This window comes from Capra hircus, chromosome 24, assembly GCF_001704415.2.
Source record: "Capra hircus breed San Clemente chromosome 24, ASM170441v1, whole genome shotgun sequence".
Lineage (NCBI taxonomy): Eukaryota > Metazoa > Chordata > Mammalia > Artiodactyla > Bovidae > Capra > Capra hircus.
Window position 1 is genome coordinate 39,242,455 of NC_030831.1, and position 20,790 is coordinate 39,263,244.

A 20,790-nucleotide genomic window follows, 5' to 3' on the forward strand; every position below is an offset into this window, starting at 1 on the left:
GGACTAGTGAATGCTGAACCATGGCTCCTAGGGGAAAGACTGGGTCAGGTTCCTGGGTGCCTCTGGTCATGAAATTTTCATCAACTGATCAATGCATAACCTTGTTTTATGTGTGTTTTTGTTTAAAGACCACTTCTTTAATATATATTATTGATCCATTAACATCGAACTTACAGTCAGCAGTACTGTAACTTAATCCTGAACAAAGCTTACCTAACACACATATTTTCCTATAAGGCACATCACAGCCTTCCTGTACTTGGGAATACTAGAGAGCACTTCAGTGCTGTGCCTGGAGGTCATTTTAGACAGTGAAAATCACCAACAAGAACATAAAAAAGCAGAAACGTGGCATTCAACAGGCTATGGAAAGGACGCGTGCTTACAGTATCAGACCTGAGACTTGGTATCTGTTGAGCCTTATCTGAGGATGCCTTGAGCAACTGTTTATCTTTTAACCACTTTGCCCCTGTCTGCAAATTATCATGAAAATGTTTAGTATTTTAGGATCACAATAAATTTCAGTGAATAGGTGAATGTGCACAGTCTGGAATCCATGAATAGGGAGGGTTGATTGTGCTAAGCTTATATATCAGTAAAACTGCCTGCCACCTTAGAAAAGGGGACAGCACTGGCAATGTATAAGTGTTACCCTGTATTGCACGGTGGTTAGAATGTGGAAATTCTCAGTATTCATATAACCATGAAGGAATATTCCCCTGGTGGTTCAGACGGTAAAGAATCTGCCTACAATGTGGGAGACCAGAGTTCAATCCCTAGGTCAGGAAGATCCCCTGGAGATGGAAATGGCAACCCACTCCAGTATTCTTGCCTGGAAAATTTCATGGATCGAGAAATCAGGCGGGCTACAGTCCATGGGGTCGCAAAGAGTCGGACCCAACTGAGCCACTAACACTTTCACTATTCCCCTGATATGGACTAGGCCTGTGACTGCATCACAAAAAGGCTGCCATGGGACATATCTGTGGACAGAAGATGTACCCGACACCCTTCACATCTCATCCATCTACCTTCCATTCCATGGGCTCTATGCGCGGGTTTGTCTGTTTTACAAAGTTCAGGAGGATTTGCTATCATTTGCTTCTTTGGGACATTGTGGCCTCTTGTCTACTACGAACTCAAACATTTGAAATGCGAAACAACTGGCAATAAAATTCACACTTTACATTAAACATACATTATATTCTAAGAATATGATCCCATTACTAACTCATTTTATTTCCAACCCCTAATTTGCTTAATTGTTCATAAATTGGTAGCAAAATAGATTTACTTAGGGTTCGACCACCATAGATAAAGAAAAAAGATGGTTCATTAAAAATCAGGGGTCATTATATTATCTTTCCAAAACAACACTGTATCACTGAGATTGCCAGAAAAAAAAAAATCCAACTAAGCTTGGGGTCACTAAATCAAAGTTCCTTTACCCTTCTGACACAAATAGTATTACTTTGAGATGTCACTTTAAAAAATTAAGTTAAATACCTTTTAGAAATAATTAGACCTCTTTTTAAAACTGGCCAATTACTGTTTAATTAAAGTGAGATACATTAAACGAATGGGTAAGATCAAATGAGTAATTTATCTAGAAAAATACCTCGCCTCTAAGATGAATATCTTCTGTTTACGTGTTTTTAAACAAATATGCTTTGCATATGCCTAGCTGGCTGGGAGGACACAATTATCTTTTGGGCTTTTCACACAACCAATAATGAAAGCCATGTTAAGTTTGAATATAGAATGAAGAAGAATTTAAAGGATAAGAACTTGCAGGGTAGTTCTTAGGGCTGTCTTCGGGGCCCTCAAATGAGTGTAAACTGGGTGTCATCCTACTGGGGAGGAGTGTTAGATGGAAGGCCCCAGGGCAAGAGAAGTGGGCACAGCCCTGACTGCCCAGCCCAGGAAGGACCACTCTTCTGGGACTTGAGGCTACTTAGAGCTGCTTTCTCAGAGCCCCTTTGATAACAGAGTTGATAACCCTGTTTTTAAGAAGCTCTTCTTTACATCCAGCAAGTCTTCATCTAACAGACACTTAAATGCAGTTACTAAGTCAGTTGCTGATGCCTGGGCTATGGAAACCAAGCACTTGCTCTTCTGCAGAGGATGTGTTTCCTTCATCCTTTAATCCTTTAGTAAAAAAAAATCCTTTCTAGGTCTATTGTAGTTTCTCTGCATCAACAAGGACAAGGCAAGGACATGCAGCCATATCCATGTCAAGTTCAGTATTTCCAACCATCACCTCTTCAAGTCATCAAAGTTCTTTGGATTTATCAATGGGCTTCCCTGGTAGCTCAGGCGGTAAAGAATCTGCCTGCAATGCAGGAGATACGGGTTCGATTCCTGGGTCAGGAAGATCACCTGGAGGAGGGAATGTCAACCCATTCCAGTTTTCTTGCCTGGAGAATCCTATGGACAGAGGAGCCTGGTGGGATCATCAATGTTATTCTCTAAGAATTAAGAGGATTTAATACGTGAAAAAATTTTATTTTACTAGTCTAATGGCCTAGACTTCTACAGTCCCTGGTTTATTATCACCACTCTAACTTTTCCAAGCAAACTACCTGAACCTCCATTCAGAGAGCCTGCTACCTCTCAAGTCCTTAAGTGACAGCAGAGGAAGAGAGGCTTGACATTTTCAGTGGCAATTTATTTTGTGCTTTTGTAACTTAATCCAGTATCGGTCATCTTCAGAGCCAATGTGTCCTTCCTTATTTCCAGCCCTTATAGAAATAGGGTAAGCTATACGCAGAATAGTGACTGGGAAGTTACTGTAAAACACAGGGAGCTCCTGGTGCTCCGTGGCAACTTAGAGTGGTGGGATGGGGTAGGGTGTGGAAGGGAGGCTCAAAAGGGAGGGGCCGTAGGTATCCTTATGGCTGATTCACATTGTTGTATGGCAGAAACCAATGCAACATTACAAAGCAATTACCCTCCAATTAAAAAAAAACCCATAAAATTAATATGAAAAAAAGAAATAGGGTAAATCAAACTTGATCAATGATGATAAAACTAATCTGACCATAACTCATGAATGACAGTCTTACTAATGCAGGAACTAAAATATTTAAATCAATCTGGAAAATCTGAAACTTTTTGTTGTGAAACTCTAAACAATCTGAATGAAACTTGCAATGCAGGAGACCTGGTTCGATTCCTAGGTTTGAGTCCTGGGTTGAGAAGATCCCCTGGAGAAGGAAATGGCAATCCACTCCAGTATTCTTGGCTGGAAAATCCCATGGATAGAGGAACCTGGTGGGCCACAGTCCATGCGGTCGCAAGAGTCAGACATGACTTAGTGACTAAACCACCACCACCACCAATGGTACAAGAATATTTTGGTCACTGGACTTTTCATTTATTCTGCATAAAAAGGCCCTTTTCAAAATGACTGAAATGGAGATAACACCTTGTCCTTTTTTAAAAAGTGGGACTAGAACTGTCAAGAAAGTCATGATTATGGTCACTTTAGATAAATAGCTTTCAAAGGAAGTTTAGAAAATGACTAATATCTAAGCATTGCATATAGACTCCTGCTTAAAAAGGAGTTTTCTACCATAAGGGCCTAAGTTTTAATTTTATTCTGTTCTATCCCATCTTCCTGGACAAATGTCTTTCAAGAAAGGAATCTTGGTAAGAAAGAAGTTAATCAATGTGATGCTAGAAAGAAGTTGATTTCTAAAATGACTTCTTTTGACAGACAGACAAAGAAAGATGACGTGTTTGCTAGTCTACAGTCAGATTAGTACCACTGCTGCTCTGGGTCCTACATCGGGGCGCCTTGAAGTCACACCAGCCGAATCTTCTCGCTGAACATTTAAAGAGAGTATTCGTTCTATGTGGAAAGCTCTTACTCAAAAAGACCTCTGGTGTTTACTTTCCCTCTTAAAAATCAAATAAAAACTGATTATAAATCATAATATAAATGCTTATATATATAAATCAGTTAAAATAACCAGTTTTTAAAAACTGTATATATATATGTTATAAACAAAAATCTGGCCTTTACTTTCCCTTTTAAAAATTAAATAAAAACTGATTATAAATCATAATATAAATGTTTATATATGTCAGTTAAAATAACCGGTTTTTAAAAAACTATATGTATATATATATGTTATAAATAAAAGTCAAATACCAGTAAAAGGCTGGTATAGTATTCCCAAAGGAAAATATGTCCTGAAATGTTATCAACTCCAGAACAATGTTCAGTCAAACATTAGACCATCTCAACAGGCCTCATCTTGCAAGTGATGAGAAACGGTTATGGGCCTTCAGGGCATTTCTTCAGGCAGCGAAAGTACATTCAGAAAAAGTGACAGTGAGTTAATTCATACAATAGGTCAGTCTCTTAGCTGTGCAATCTAGAACAAGCAGCCCTGCACCAGAGGGTCCTTCCAAGGCGCCATGGGATGAGACTACTCGCTCCCTGGCCACCCAACCATTTTACAGGTTATACACAGACAAGGGGTGAGAGTCTATACTCAGAAGTCTTCCAGATCCCTTCCCTGAAGACCCTGTAGAGGAGCGACACTAGTCAACAGAAGATGAGTGCAACCTGATGCCCGAATACCGACCTCTTCGGGTACCAGCGGCTCGATCATGGGCGCATCCTCCTGCCGGGCGGCTAGTCGCACGGGGGAGGTGGAAAGCCTCTTTTCCCACTCGTTCGTGATGGCAGTGTCTGTGGAGGTTTCTAAAAAGGTTCTTTTCAGCTCACTAATATTGGTCTGATGTTTCATCAGGTCGTCTTGGGTTTTATCTAGCTCCTACATTCAGAACATAGAGAATCCAACAGTCAACGTTTTACATTTGATTTCCTTTCCACACGTGCTCGCTCTCTTTTTAAAAGTAAGGTCGTTATCTCATTAGTAGTCAAAATAAAAAAAAAATTCTGATCAGGGTTCATGACACTACCACAAACACTCTGGTGAAAATGTGATATTTCCAAGGAAAAGCGAGGGAAAACAAAATCTACATCACACAAGCATAAAAATCAAAAGTTTCAAAGGTCAACTGTAAAGAGTGTAATTCACACGGAACCAGAGAATTAAAATAAATACACACACAGGAAAGGGGATCTACATCTGGGGAGACAGGAAGGAATCAAAGGAAGCAGAGAAGTCAACCGCACGTAGTCACAGGTGAGAACACACCCTTCATGCATCATGGTACGAGCCCACAGGTGTGCCCCTGGAGGAATACCAACACACACGAGCATGCACTGGTATATACCAATACCAACCTCTAACATAAGATTACTATGTTTGACATACACATTTTCACCCTTTATTCGCTTAATCAGACTATTCTGAAAAAAGTGGAAAAGAAAGGAAAGGTAAGGGACATGATAAGTCACAAAAACAAGTGCCACCCTGAGCACGGCATCAACACACGGTCACCGCCACGGAGCATGCTGGAAGATCTGAACACTGGAGACCAACAGTGACTTATCACACGCCGCTTTTTTTTTTTTTTTTGGCTTTTGTTCCATTTTGAGTTTCTACCTGTGCCTTGAGCTCTGCATCTTCCTCCTGGTCCGACTGCCAGCATCAAGAAAGAGTGGGAGATAAAGTCTTACCATGCCATCAACTCTGAGATGGAAGGATGGGGTCTAGATAAGCCAGCTACGCGGGGACACTTGTCTACGCTTATATTGGAGGACATTTCTTTCTTATATGTGAACCACAATGTTCTCTTATGAACTATGAAGCTTAATAAGATGATGAAAGCAAAGGACTCCTTGCTTGGTGGGTCTTGGTCGCTTCAACCTGGAGACTTCCGAGAATGACAAGCATACACCCTGCGTGGGAGGTGACAGCTAGGACTTGACGGGTTGTCCTTACATTAGAAACGGTTCAAGAAGTGTGAGAGGCCACATCAAAATTAAAATTCACCAACGACTATGAATACCCAATGATGAGTCCTCTCTCTGAGTCAATTTTTACCATAATCCTATGAGGTTAGCTATTATGATCCCCAGTTTGTAGACTAGAGAAGTAAGGCACAAAGAACTTAACACAAAGGTTCTCACATTAAAAAATTTCTTTAAACCTTGAATTTGTTAAGCCCACATACTTTTAAACAAATTTAGGAAGAGGAGAAGGCTGATATCGGGTAACTAAGAAAATTAAAATAAATAAATAAGTAAACCTCCCTCAAGTCCAAAATCAACCACAAGAGGCGGTCCAGACTGAAGTTATGGATGAGAAGCAGGTGATACTGGAGCAGGCTGCCTTCAAGATGAGTCTGTCTGGTTTCAATGGGGACTAGACTGTCTAACCTGAACGCCCCACTCTGCACTACTGTTACAACCAGCTCCAGAAAAAAGAAGAGGGAGTATTTATAAAAAGCGTTAGAGGGCTGGTGGCATGCTGACTCTACAATGGTGGTGGGTTCATAGCTCTTCGTCTTATTTTTAAAATGCATAATCTATCTATGTTACATGTCTTCACTTGCATGCTTCAAATGTAATACAAACAAATTTTAAAACTGCTAGAAAATTTAAAGTAGTATTGTTAAAATATTTTTCATTTATAGCATACGTTAGGATTACAATGAAATTTGTTGAATGTATCAGTAGCTACCTGTAACTAATTCTCACAAAATTAAGATGCAATTGGGATATTTGGCATAGAAAATGATTATACTGTAATCAGTTTATATGTGACTGCCTCAAAGAAACTGCTAGTAATTCTCCAGCATTATCTTTAAATTAACAAATGATTATTTCCAAGCTTTGAATTGAACTCTGGCATTTCCAAAGGAAAAAAACAATTAAACTCCATTTTGAAAAGTTTTCCTGAACATATTTTCAATGAAATGATGTGTAAATACTACTTGTTTTTACTTCTTCCTAAATACCTAACTAGAAAATATTATGATTGGATAATGTAAAGAACAACCTAATGTAAACACTACAGCAAAGTGAAAAATAAATTCTGTTAGCACTTTAGGAAATGAACATCTTGATTTCCATTACTAGAAATAAATATTGTTTTTTACAGATATCTTAATTAGTTGCTGATAGAGAAGATTTAAAAAACAACAAGCCATATACATATTTAATGAACCCTAAAAATTAATAAAGTTAAATAATAGCACAGGTTCTCTCCTATCACTGGTCAATATGATAATTTTTCTTTTTTCCCATAAAGTACTAACAGTAATTTGCTAATTTTCTCTTCCCTGGGGAATTCATTTCTTTTGAGTAACCTAGACTATATCCAGCCTACAAAAAATGAGTTAAGAGAAGTATTATAATTTTAATAAGCATTCTGATCATTTAGGATTTTAAAATGTATTTGTATTCAGTCAACAAGCTACTTAAATTAATTGTGACCCTCCCCCCATATTTTTCCCCTCCTATTATGGCTATCATACTTAAACTTGTGGGTTAAGGGAATACATTTTTTAAAATGTATTATCAGTTTAGCCAAGAGTTCTCAAAATGCAACCCCACAACCGACAGAGTCACTGTCACCTGGGAATTTGTTAGAAATGTAAATTCTTAAGCCTACCCCAGACCTTCTTCTGAACGCGAATAGAAAACTCTAGGTGACTCTGATGCAGGCCAGAGTTTAAGAACCAGCAGTCTAGGCGGCAGAATATTTTTAACTCCCATTATTAAGGTAGCATTTCTCTCCACTCTAAATGCCAAAATGCTAAGTGCAAGCTGCTAATAAACACAGAGCTAGCCCTCAGAGCATTTTCATCAGGCAACTGGCCGAGCCCTTCAGTTAGAGTACCAACCTCAGTAGCGGTGGTTTCCCCATCAGCTGCTGTGTCTGTGCGCTCACTGTCCGTCTGTGGATGGCAGAGGTGATCAGGTTCCAGGAGAAAGGCAGGAAGAGAAAACAAATCATCTGGTCAAAGCGGGTATGTCCAGGTCCGAGAGCCCAGTCCCTTTCTCTGTGCCCTGTAAAATTGCACTACCTTCCCACAAGAATGCAGGTGCAAACAAATGCCAAAGGAAGGCCAGAGCCAGGTTCCATCAGCAGAGACACTCGGAGGAAGACCAGCGGCACACGGCCCGCCTGAACCGCAGGACGTGCGTCAGCCAGGGTGCCATGTCTGCTGCTGCGTCATTCTCCCGCCCTTTTAACAGAAACCCCAAGAAAGACCTAAAACTGTTAAATGCAAATAAAATTGCAATTTATATATTTTTAAAAAATTCTAGTGCAATAGGTCACAATTGAAAGGTAAATAAACAAGTACATTTAAATAAAAAGCTACTGTAATAGTCACTGGACTTTCAGCCCCTCATTTTTTATATCATTTTGATAATTTACATCCCTCTAAGACCATCAGGCTATCTGCATTACCCTTTAATTATGACAAGCACATGCCAGTGACTCTGGCCTATGCTTCACGTATGGGAAGTGTGACTTAACTCGCAAGCAGCATTGGTCACTAGATATTTTTAAGACTATATATTGTTTACTTTGTCCCACCCTCCAATAGAAAGAGGTATATAAAAGTATGGAATTTGAATATCTTGTTCCAAAATAAACATTCAAATGAAGCAAATAATAATCATAGTGATGAAAAATAAGGAGAGAGGGAGGGAGAGAGACATTTAGTTGGAAACAAATAAAACAAAGCACAGCATCTTACAGAGCCTAGGTTTTCACAGGAGAATTACAATAGGAATTTCAGGACTGACTTTTAATCTGTTTTATAGATGTTTATGATTTAGAACAAACACTTTGATTAATTTTTTTTTTCTGGAGGAGAGAAGAGGCATGGCCATTGAAATGGAGACCTAAACATCTCACATAATATCAACTGACCTTCCCTTCGAAACTAGCAACTATTAAAATTCCCCTGAATGAAGCTGTGTGATTAATAATTTGTAAACGACAATCAAAACTCGGGGTTCTAAGGTTGTGAATCTGTCTCTTAGATCTTTCACTGCAAAGACCATGGGTTATCAAGAGGGAGGGCTGGGGCACGGTTAAGTTGACACAACTCTTGGCTGGCTTGACTTTTTGACCTGCTCCTAAGTTTTCAATTCCTATATTCCTGAAAGAAAAGGAACTGTCAGCTCACGCTTGCCCTGGACACCTGAGTCTCCATCCTGGCAACATGCTCCCGTGCCTAAGCGGGGCAGGAAACCCTTTCCAATAGGTTGGTAAAGAAACCACACTGAGAGCTGTCATGATCTAACCATCTTGGCAACACCTGGCGGTGGGTGGCTATTAATTTTCTTATCAGGTGATCCCTGCTGGCACATTAGCATGGCTTCAACTGACAGTCTAGGGCAAGGCCAGTCTGATTTAGGAAGACAGAGGCAGGTTGCTATTGAAAGGTATGGAACAACTCAAGGAAACCTTAGGCTTTCAAGAACAAGTAAGAATGACTTGGTTCAGAGGGCTAACTAGTTGTGTCAAAGGCCTCAAACGTTCTTCAAAGTATTTCTCTTCCCCCTTACATTACTTTCCCTATGCCTTTAGAATTCACTTCAGCAGCATTCCAAGCATCTTGGCACTGGAATTAGCACCACAGTTAATAATAAGAGGGAGGGGTCTCATGTCAGAATGACACCAGCTCTAATTCTTGCTATTTAACTCTGCGGCATGAGGTGAATGTTTCATATTTTAATTCCCACTTCCTTCTTGGAAAATGGGGAAATTAATAGCCCTAACTGTATCAGGTAATTGATACTAAGCCTTTATATATTACCCGACACACACAGAGCTAAAAATGCCTATGAAATCTTAAATATTGCTACGAATATAATACTGGGTTGGCCAAAAAGTTTGTTTGAGTTTTTCTGTAATATGTTATGGAAAAATCTGAACAAACCTTTTGGCCAACCCAACGTGTCACAATTATTACTGTTATTTTTCCTAGGTATACACAAATAAATAGTAGCTTAGGCCACATTTAAACTCCTTTAAATTTCTACTTAGAACCTAGTCAGTCAGTCATTCAACAAACATAGTACCTGATCAATAAACAGTTAAAGACTGAAGTCATAAAGGCTGAATAAAACAACTTTTATAGCAACTGTTTGGAGCAGGAAATGGCAACTCACTCTACTATTCTTGCCTGGAGAATCCCATGGACAGAGGAGCCTGGTGAGCTACAGTTCATGGGGTTGCCAAGAGCTGGACAGGACTGACCAACTGAGCATGACTAAGTAAAACTGCAAAGTGTGTGGTGTACCATCGACTATCATATGATGTGTTTATACAATTTAAAATGTTAAATCAGGTGACCAATCTTTTCTTCCAGATTTAATCCATTTCCTTTTTTTGGCATCATCAAAAAATTCTTCACAAGTTGACACACAATTTATGGTGAACTAGGTTCATCTTGTATCTTTTGAGAGATGGAGATGATTTAGTATTCAGCCCCTCCTTATTTGAGCCAAATTCTAGAAGGACAAAAGAAAAAACTGGCCAACTGCTCTACAGTTTGAAAGGATTACAACTCTCTACACTGGATTTCACTCTTGAGAAGGTCTGGGACTAATGAAGCCACGGCCACACGCGACAAATGTAAGCAGGGATGTAAAAATATTTAAAAAGCGTTCCAGTCATTAGCGATTTTGCAAAACGAAAGTGACAGAGCTGAACTGTATGTTACAAAGTCACCCGGTTTTGCTGCCAAAGTGCTTGAGGCCCAGGGAAGAAAACAGGCCGTGCCAACAAATGGTGAGATTTTTTTTTTTTTTTTAACTGAATGACCTACATCTGAGTATTCTAGCTCAGCTTGAACCAGAGCACATAGCTCTTAACATTTGGGGTTAAGAGGCGACACTGAACAGATGGCCAAATACGAGGTCATGTGGCAGGAGGCTGTCATGGGTGGCCGGGAAGGCTGCCGAGGCCAGAGCTGGTTCACGGTCTCAGGGGTGTGCAGGAACAAGGAGGGTTTATGACACGCCAGCCACGCTGCCACCAGCTTGCGAGGACTAAGTGCTGTGATTTGTTTTGCTGATGTAACGCAGACATGCCCAAGTGGAACATTAATTTTCATGCACTGATTACAACAAGATGTATACCCTGGATTAGGCACAAGATCTGTGTGGTTGGCTACATAGAAGTTCAGTTATTTAACAATGCAGAAGAACATAAAATGGCAATCTTTTTGCCTTCTGTGAGCTGGATGACTAACTCCATTGCTAAAGGAATAGATGATGTCCAGGTTGGAAACCAGTTAATAGTACAAACAGCTTCTGTAGAAGATACTGTGTTCTTAAAAGGCTATACGTTTAGACCTACATTGTTTGATAATGCTTCTACTGTGAGAAACAGATATTTAAGCCTAGGATTTAGAGTGGTTTTTCTCTTAAAATATTTTCCATGTGTGAAAATAGTTCTATAACAGATAAGATTTGGATCGAAGTCATATAGGATCCAAGAACCTTGCAAAGGGTTCTTAGGCAATATCAAATTGAAAGACTAAACTTTTCTTTAGAACATCTCTCAGATCATTACCATTTTTTCCCTGCTGCTGCAAAGAAATGGTCATAATACCACTAAATATAGATGCTTACGCACCTCGCAATGCTATACACTCACAGGTGTGCTGGAATTATCATTCTAGCTGAGCACAGACCTGAATAGACTTTCTTTCCTTTTTAAAGTGCTGCTTTGTGATTTTTTTTTTTAAACTGCTAGGTGTATCGAGTTTGTCTCCTGCCACAAAACCCTTGTTTTGTAGGGAGAGAATTGCTGGAGGAGCTGGGGGCAGGTGTAGGTGGGGGCGGGGGAGGAGGGGTGTCAGCCAGAGGCCTGTTGGCAGCTTCTGTGCTTTTCCCTGGCGTCTATTGAAGGCCGCACAAAGGGAAACCGCTGGGCTGTTCACATGTCAGTGCAGTGGTGGGAAGCGGAGCAATTAAAAGGAAAAACTACCAGCTACCACGTCACCTCCCCCAGTGGCTTGGATGAGGGATGGGGGTCAGCCCGCTTTCAGGTACGGAGGTGGAAGGCTCAAGTCCTTTCCTGGCTGCCAGCCCCAGAGGCTTACCTACTAGACTGTCCCCATGTGGGTGGATCTGGGGCTCACGCTGGCCTGACAGCATGCTTGCCTCCCAGTACCTGATCTGGCATTGCTGGTGTTCAAGGAATTTCAGCCCATTTTTATGGTGTATAGAAACCTAAAATGAGTCTCTCCCCCACTGTGTTTGAAAACCACTGTTTTCAACTTCAGCTCTTTCTGCTTCTGTTTCTGACCCTGCCAATGACTAATGTCACTGGGTGTTTTAAATGGCTCCAGCCTGTCTTTCTGACTCAACACAACCACAGGATTGGACTTTCCTCCGGGAGTCACAAGGACAGTCTGGCAATGACCGTCAAAGAGTGGTGGGGGCATTTCAGAACCTCCAGGGAGGAGAGGGAGGTGCTCACAACCTTGGAAAGCCACCCTGGTGGTGATGCACCCTCGAGGGCAGTGCCCTTTCCCCGCACCTGGGGCATCCTTTACCGGGCGCGTATCAGCACAGAGCATCACTGCATCAGGACACGTTTTGGTACCTCACCTCATCTAGCTGAAAAGTTACTTTATCTGTCTTCTGTGTCCTTTCCTTTACTGAACGGTAACTAAACAGAGCCTTTTATTTGCCCCTGAGTTCCTACAGAGCAAATGGGTTATTTATGTATGATTGCCTCGTGGCTGAGTCCTTTCCCACTCGCAGGAGGCGGTGGGTGGCAGCACGGTTCTGGCCGGGCTTAGCCTGCTGCGTCCACATGGTGTTGTGCCTAACCCCGGGGCTGGGGGGGTGCATCCCCGGCACACAAAACCTCTGCACGGAGTGGCACAGACGGTAAATGAGGCTCTGAAAGGAGGACCACTATCGCAGCAGCCGTCTACCAAGTGTTTCGGACCGAAGCCCCAAACATGACAGGGACGTGTGTTCTATGCCGAGGTACACACCTCTTCCTCTGAACTGTCACTCGGGTCATTGTCTAGTGAGGCACTCAAGGAGGCCGCCTTGGGCTCCAGGTAGCAGAGGCACAGAGCCAGAGGGAAGGAGAGAGTGAGGGCATAGGGCACTGAGAAGGAGGCGGAGAGCAGGAAGAAGAAGATGAAGAGGAAGCAGGGCACGAGGGAGGGCGAGCGGATGGGGAGATAATGCTGCAGGCTCTGGGGCAGGAGGGCGCTCTCGGACAGGTTGGGGAAGGACAGGTAGCCATCGTCATCCAGGAGAGAGGGGAAGGACCCAGGGAGCTGTAGGGAGAAGGAAAACAGGGTGGCCCCTCTGCCCGGCTGCGGTTTGTAGCCGAGAGCCACATCACGGTCCCCTGGGCACGGCTTCCCTCGGCCGTCAGGGTCCGAGGCGGGCTCCCCGTGCTGGCACCAGGGTTCCCGGGCCAGCTCGACCCCCTGCGGGGGCTGCCCGTTCTCCTTACACCTCCTGCGGAGCCCTGTGGGGGATGCAGGGGGACGGTGGGCTGATGGGGGGAGCGGGGGGCATGAGTTGGTGCCAAGCCCAGGTGACTGATGTGAGGGACAGCGAGAGAGACAGAAAGCAGCGAACAGAGGTGCAAAAGGACAAAAAGAAAACTGCAATTAGTTAATTTTCTTATGGGTACCGATATAAAATCGTCAAAACAAGAATTTCAGTACTGGGATCGTTCATGAATCTTCAAGCATTCGAGGTGCATGCCAATGCTCCCACAAAGGGCATCGTTTTCCCCATTAGACCCTCAAGCCAAACATAGGGTAGGCTTTAAAAAAAGGTTGGAGGGCAAGATATCTGTGGGAAATCTCAATATCTACATGTTTCATACGATTCAAAACTTGTGTTTAGACCAACAACTCCATGAATGGTTAGGATGCTGAGAAAATATAACTCTGATAACTTAAAACCAAGACTTTCAATAACTTCTCCTGATGTCCGGCTACTAGGTCTGTCGTGAGGGTTCAACTGGATTAAAATGACAGTGAATCCAATTTGCAGTCCTTTAAAGCAAAATCTCCAGCATCACCTTTCCTTGGTTACTCAATGATAGCCAAAACAAGGTGGATTTCCAAATCAAGAAGTTTCTGGCCCCATTCCTATCTGTAAGCAGTTCCCATCAGGGAAATCCATAGTGAACACAGTAGGAACACAAAGTCTCCGTGAAGAACCGAGGCTCTTCTGAAAACTCCTCCTCTGGCTCCATTTACCCATGGTGTACACGGAGGAGCTTGAAGAAGTGGTTTCAATAAGCTAACTAGCCAAAAAGACTGTGCTTTCTTGTGATGTGGTTTATCAATGTTCACTTTGTATTATTTGTGATCCATAAGTAACAGAAAGACACAATTTCCCAGTCTTCTGCATTTTCTTAGCAGAGGAGTGGTGTGCTTCATCTGCCTGGTTTGAGTCCTTAAGAGGAAGATCTAGGCCAGCATCACCCTGAACTTGCTCCCAGGGAGGGCTGTGCAGGGTTCTGTGGGCATGTGAGGCTCTTCACACCCTCCCTGGTCCCATGGTCTCTGTGACCACAGCCAGCTTTCTCTGCAGGTGGTGGGAGACTGCTGAGCGAGGCGGTAGGGTGGGTGGCGGGTGAGGGGAGAGGAAGCAGGCAAAAGCCAAACAGGACCTGGGGTCCAGTGTAGAGGCTGCTGCCACCAAGGAGTTCAAGACAAGGTCACCTGGAGCCTGAAGATGACCGCACTTCCACTGTGTGTGTGTGTGTGTACATAAATATACGCACATGTGTGTTTTTGCCTAGTGTCCTGACAGCATGGACACTACCCAGCTTGCTTTGTGGCGGTTATCCAACCTTGACTTGGTAAATACAGAGGCAGAGGGTAAGAAAAGGCACAAATAAAATGACAGCATGGACTTACTACAATGCAGAAGTGTCTCTTTTTTGATATCAGACAAATATGTCTTTTGCTAATACTCACATTTGATGTTAAACATTGTATCTTACACAAGACCCTGCACAAATCTCATTGAACTGAGGATAATGCATTAAGTTAAGAACTGCTGTCCACCCTCAGAAGGCTGCCCCGTCACCGGTGGTGATCATCTGTGGGGAAACACACTCTCAAAGGAATCAGAGACCAGTTGTTTAAGTACTGTTTTCAGTAACACACTTTCATTTTGGTTAAAAAAATAAAAAGAGTGCTGTGTTCCTTTTTGAAGATGGAGAAAAATGAAATTATGGCTTAATCTTTTACATGGCTGATTAGAGTGGGTTTTTAATTTTTTTTTTTTTTAAGGAGTGATTTTTAAAAACAGCGTTGCGGTGGCAGGGGTGGGGGGATGGAGGCAGCATGCAGCTGCTGCAGCAGGAGCTTTGGGCCCCAGCCTCTCTGGGTCACGGCGCTCTGACTCTGACAGCCACAGTCTCCTTTGTCTTTCTATTCTCCAGTGGCACAAACAGCACCAAGTGACACCGGCTTAGGGCTCCATCTCACGTAAACAAATCCTTGATCTTTTAAAATCAATAAAGTAGGAGTGGATCATTTCAGGAGCAAAGGACAAGTCATTTACTTTAATAGCACACTTCATCTTATTCGGCTTCCCTGGTGGCTCAGAAGATAAAGAATCTGCCTGCTAATGCAGGGGACCTGGGTTCGACCCCTGGATCAGGAAGATCCCCTGGAGGAGGGCATGGCAACCCACTCCAGTATTCTTGCCTGGAAAATACCATGGACAGAGGAACATGGTGGGCTATAGTCCATGGAGTCACAAAGAGTTGGACACGACTGCGACTTATACTTTCATATCATTTACACATCCCTGAAAGTGGAATGTTAGCCTGGGCAACTTCCAAAAATCATGGGACGCACTGGTTTTCAAGTATGTCATCATCTTCTGATTAAGACCTAGTTAAAACCCATCTTAACTGAAAAGGAGGTGTGTGAAAATGAAATTCAAAACAATGCACATTTTCATAGCTAAAGTGAGCCAGATATCCTTGTTGTTATGTCCAGTCTTTATTTTTGAGTTTGGCAAATATGTTAATCTTACCCTAAGAAAAGGGATGTGCACTGGGTTACTGGGATGTTCTGTCATAAACAGAATGACGATACGTTTGCCAATCTGCCTGTTCAGAAGTCACTGTTACATTCTTACCAAAAGTATTTTCTACAGACTCCAGGGGAAATTCCCACCCCAGCCTCTACATCTGAAGAGCCCACCTGCAAAAGAGCACTTTTGAGTCAAATTTACCCCAATTTTAGCATCACCTCTAAGTTATACAGTATTTTTATTCTGCGGTTTCCTTTCTCCCTGTACATTCCTGGGTTTCCATGATTAATACATATAAACCTACTGTGTTTTTTGACTTTTATGGGAACTGCTTTGCAAGATACATAACCTGGAACCAGAAGGATGCTATCTACATGTGTTTTTGACTTTCATTTTCTCAAAAAGTTGCTTTGTAGTGTTGGAGCTCCAGAAATAATCGTAATGTTTATTTTTAAAAAATAAATTGAATTTCAGATGAAATGAAGTGACCGAATTCAGCGAATCAAGTACCCTAGAGGAATGACTGGCAAGTTCACCCTCCACCTCCCCTGAGAAGTCTGCCTTAACCCTTTTCCAAAATATATCCACTAGCTACTTTGATGATGAGGTTAAAATCAAAGACTAAGAGAGAAAACAGTGTACGAATGTGCAAGCTGTGGTCACTCAGTTACTTGCAGTCAAGAGTATGTCAAAGTCAATACTATAGGTCTAGAAAAATACACAGCCCTTGGGTAGGAGAATGGGGCCAGAAACAAAGAAAACAGCTTTAGTGGCAATTAGGAATTGTAAGCCCAAACACAAATAAATGGGTTAATATGCCACCAAAAGTATTTTTAAGATCTACAGACAGGACAGCTGTTGAAAGTCTTACGTAGCACCTAAGTCGTTCAACAAGAAGTTTCAAAAAGTTAAAAAGGGATCTTTCAGAGGAAAACTGTGGACAGAAGAAATAATAAAGACTGATAGTATGAATGTGACTAACGCTGAGCTATGAGGCAGCCTAAGTCTTATGCACGCATTCCGGCTTCACATTCTCAGCACCATTCAGGAGTTCTTTAGAATCTGCAGGAGCCCTGGGAGGCAGAGGGGAGATGTACCTTTCCCTCGTGCCGGACGGCAGCTACCGGCGTGGTTTCCTCGGCCTTTTTCCGTCTGTCCTCCTCCTCGTCCCGCTCCTCCTCGGCCTTTTTCTCCGGAGTCACAGTGGTGATCAAGTTGGTCTGAGACATGCCCTTTGTGGTGATGTACTGGCCAGTACCAACCTCTGCAGCGGACACAGAATCCTTCATGTATATTTCATGGTTTTCATTCACTGACGCTAAAAGCAGATACAATTGGAGAAATAAAGTCTGAGATAGTTAAGTCAGAAGGATGGACGCCACCCATTGTCCTATTACAGGAAAAAAAAAAGGCAAAAAAAAAAAAAAAAAAACAAAAAAAACCACAAAAACACCCCCATAAAGCACCAGGTTTCTCTTCAAAAGACACATCAGCCTTGCAGGTACTCTCATCTAAGCAACACCACAGTGTCATACTTCTGTCACCTGTAACTGCGTCTAAGCGTGATTTCAATGCTCATCTCTTGAAGCCACCAGCACAGTGTTCATCCACGCATAGGCTCTCTGGTAAGGATGTGTGTGAGGGTGGATGTGAGTGGGAAGAGGGGAGCACTGAGTGACTGCTGAGCCTCTTACCCACAGAGTAAACCAGCTGGGCAGCGGCACTCAGAGCCAAGTTCCACAACTAACAGCAGACAGACAACTGCCCTACTACACTTGACTTTAAACACATCTTTGGAAGTGCCAGTCACTGAGGAGCACTGAACTTCTTTTGTAGTGTTATTACCATTGCTACTACTACTATTGTTATTAGTGGCTGAAAAGTCTCTCTCTGCTATAATATAAAAGCTACCTAAGTTATACTGAAAAGTAGCCATCTCAGCAGAGATGATACAATTCGGATGGCAACTCTGCTCAACTGAAGTGCAGAAATGGTTTAATTTTTACCGAGTTTTAAAAAGACTGCCATAATGTGCGTCCATTCATTCATCTCTGGTATTTGGGGAAAGGAAGTCAAACATTGCTAACGAAACTCGTGCAACTGCAAAGCATGCAAACGTAAGAGATGTAAGATCCAGCCTTTCCTCCCAGCTAAAATGTCTTAGTGAAAGAGATACCTGATTTAGTTAAATTTTTTAAATTTGTTACTCATTCTTTTAGGGTTTAGGTACCATAACATTTACTAAAATTTAGAAAGGCTGCTTTTCAAATCACAGGAAAAATTTAATCCGCTTTCATATTTTTGGGAGTTTAAGACATAAACGTTAGGAAAAAAACTCTGAAATCCTTTGAATAGTAAACCATTTCACTAAAATACCTTCACTAAGATATTTTGCATCTCCATCCAGTGACAAAAAAGCTTGTATGAGACACAGTATCCTAAAAAGGCTTGTTAGGCTCTTCTCATGGAAGATGCAACCTTGCAAAAAGCAGTAGCTATTGCAACATGCAGCCATGGTCCCCCACACAGCAGCACAGAAAACATGCGAGAACCGGCAGGACCCCAGAGAGTGAGACAACACATACTAGCGTCACTTTTGGGCAGGGGGAGAGAGAGAGACACAGCACGGAATTAGTACATTGGTTTCACGCTTGGCTTCTGTCTTCTCAGCAATCACCATTGCACAGAGGGTCACAAGGAAAAACAGCATTCACAGCAAATGTGTCCCCTTGGGTTCACATCACAGAACCACGTGAAGGACATTCAGGGGAAGAAGCTGTGATTCTACATGAGCTCCTCCAGCACTGACTTAAAGAACACACACCAGTTTACCCAGAGGCTTTAAAGAAGAGCAGATGAGACGATACAGAGAAAAGGTGCCACTGCAAATGTGAACTTTCAAAGAACTTAATTCAGCTTCAAACAGTCCTAGTAAACAGTGTTTCCCGAAAGCTTGGTTCTCGGAGAGTCTAAAAATGGAACACTCTTCTAGAAGGTAGGGAAAGGTAACTGACCTTCCTAGGCCCGCTCACAAGAGCCTGAAGAATGACCCTCAACGTACCTGCGGAGGTCTCAGGATCTCATCTGGAATAAGACCGCTTTCACCAGCATCTTATTCACTCTTTGCGACAGCCCTGCCAGAGGTGGCCATGATGCCACCTTACAGACGGCGCCTAAACCTGGGACCTGGAGACGGTCAGCCACTCACCCACTGCCGTACAGGGAACGGTACTGGACGCGGGTCTGGGTTTATCTACACCAGGTGAGCATTCTTCCCACTTCACTAACAGAACTTATAAGAAGAATAGAGCACTAATAACACAGGTTTGACTCCCTCTATAAACTTTTTATAAAGTACTCCATTGGGAAAATATAGTCTTTTTTCATTTTATGTGTATTGTTTTCATTTACGTCATTAGAATCTGCAAACTGCAAAAGGAGCCCTTGGTCATGGCAGCAAGTCAATTTACACAGACTTTCTCTTCTTTTCTTCAGTCTGCTCACTGCCCACCCTCCTTCTTCCACTGTCACTGCAAACTTGTTGGTATATATTTTTCTAACTTTCTCTCTATCCACATAAGCATAAGCTCAGAACACGGTGGCAAGGGCAGGGGACACACTGGGAAAGTAAGATGTAGGCACTTAGTGTGTTCAGTACTGCTGGATATCATGGCTTCTTAGCCCCTTCAGCGGATGGAGCCAAGAATTAAGAGTTATAAATTAAGACTTCATGTTGTTGGGCTTCCTGATAGCTCAGTTGGTAAAGAATCCTAAGAATCCGCTTGCAATGCAGGAGACCCTGGTTTGATTCCTGGGTTGGGAAAATCTGCTGGAGAAGGGATAGGCTATCCACTCTAGTATTCTTGGGCTTTCTTTTTGTGGCTCAGCTGGTAAAGAATCCACCTGCCATGCAGGAGACCTGGGTTCGATCCCTGGGTTGGGATGATCCCCTGGAGAAGGGAAAGGCTACCCACTCTAGAATTCTGGCCTGGAGAATTCCATGGACTGATATATTCAGATAAAGCATTATAGGATTCTTTATCTCACTTCATTCATATTTGTATCTTCTTCTGCAGTCAGAATCAGGATTTCTAACAACATCAATGCAATATAGCCTTTTAAGTCAAGAAATCCGGGGAGTATGTCACCCTAACAGCCACATCAGGGGTTGGTGAAAGGGAAGGAAGGACTGAGACTTTATAGTGAGCTGAAGGCAGAGAAGGTCAAGGGGGAGGTGATCCCAGGCATCTGTAATAATAACTTGTGATTCTATTTATGCTTTTGCTTATTATTAAAATCATACACTCATGCTTCTAGAAACATCACTTTGTATGTGTCCAGGACAAGGTCCCTATAACATATCTCAGGAGCTCTGGGTTAGGAGACAGAGGCCTGGAGCCTAAGTCAAGCCTCACAGTCATCCTGTGGAGTCTGGAGGGGATGGTTCCAGGACCTCCGAGGACAACTAAAAGCTGTGGATACTCAACTCCCTGACACAAAACACTGTACGCGGCACAGCAATTATATTCGGCCTCTCCTCTGTGGATCTCACTTCTTTTTTTTTTTTTTTTGGATCTCACTTCTGAGGATACAGATATTCTAAGTTCAGCTGCCACGTCTTAGAGCAGAAAAGCACACCAGTGTGTAACTCTACATGGCCACAGAAAACTGCCCCACGACGCAGAAACTTGCTAAAGACTCCCCTCTATGCCTTAAAAATGTTGCTTAAGTGATTGAGTGATTCTCTCCCCACCATACTCACACACCTGACTTAAAGGTGGAGAGCATTTACAGCCACCCTCCCAGCCCATATGCTGGAGTGATTAATATAAACCAGGAGGAGGTCACTTGGA

At 42.6% G+C, this 20,790-nt stretch overlaps 1 protein-coding gene across 10 annotated transcripts in view; it reads right to left on the reverse strand.

Moving 5' to 3' along the window:
* Nucleotides 1–20,790, reverse strand: part of EPB41L3 (erythrocyte membrane protein band 4.1 like 3) — a 137,801-nt gene that overhangs the window by 11,705 nt on the left and 105,306 nt on the right. For 3 of the 10 annotated variants that reach the window (XM_018039677.1, XM_018039684.1, XM_018039680.1), the window contains exons 12-15: nt 17,035–17,255; nt 7,771–7,824; nt 5,264–5,329; nt 4,596–4,787 (exon numbers count right to left, since the gene is read on the reverse strand). In XM_018039677.1, coding sequence (XP_017895166.1) covers nt 4,596–4,787; nt 5,264–5,329; nt 7,771–7,824; nt 17,035–17,255 — 533 coding nt within the window. Of the gene's footprint in view, nt 1–4,595; nt 4,788–5,263; nt 5,330–5,525; nt 5,562–7,770; nt 7,825–17,034; nt 17,256–20,790 lie in introns of all 10 variants that reach the window. The other 7 variants (XM_018039679.1, XM_018039685.1, XM_018039682.1 and 4 more) reach the window with 4 other exon arrangements.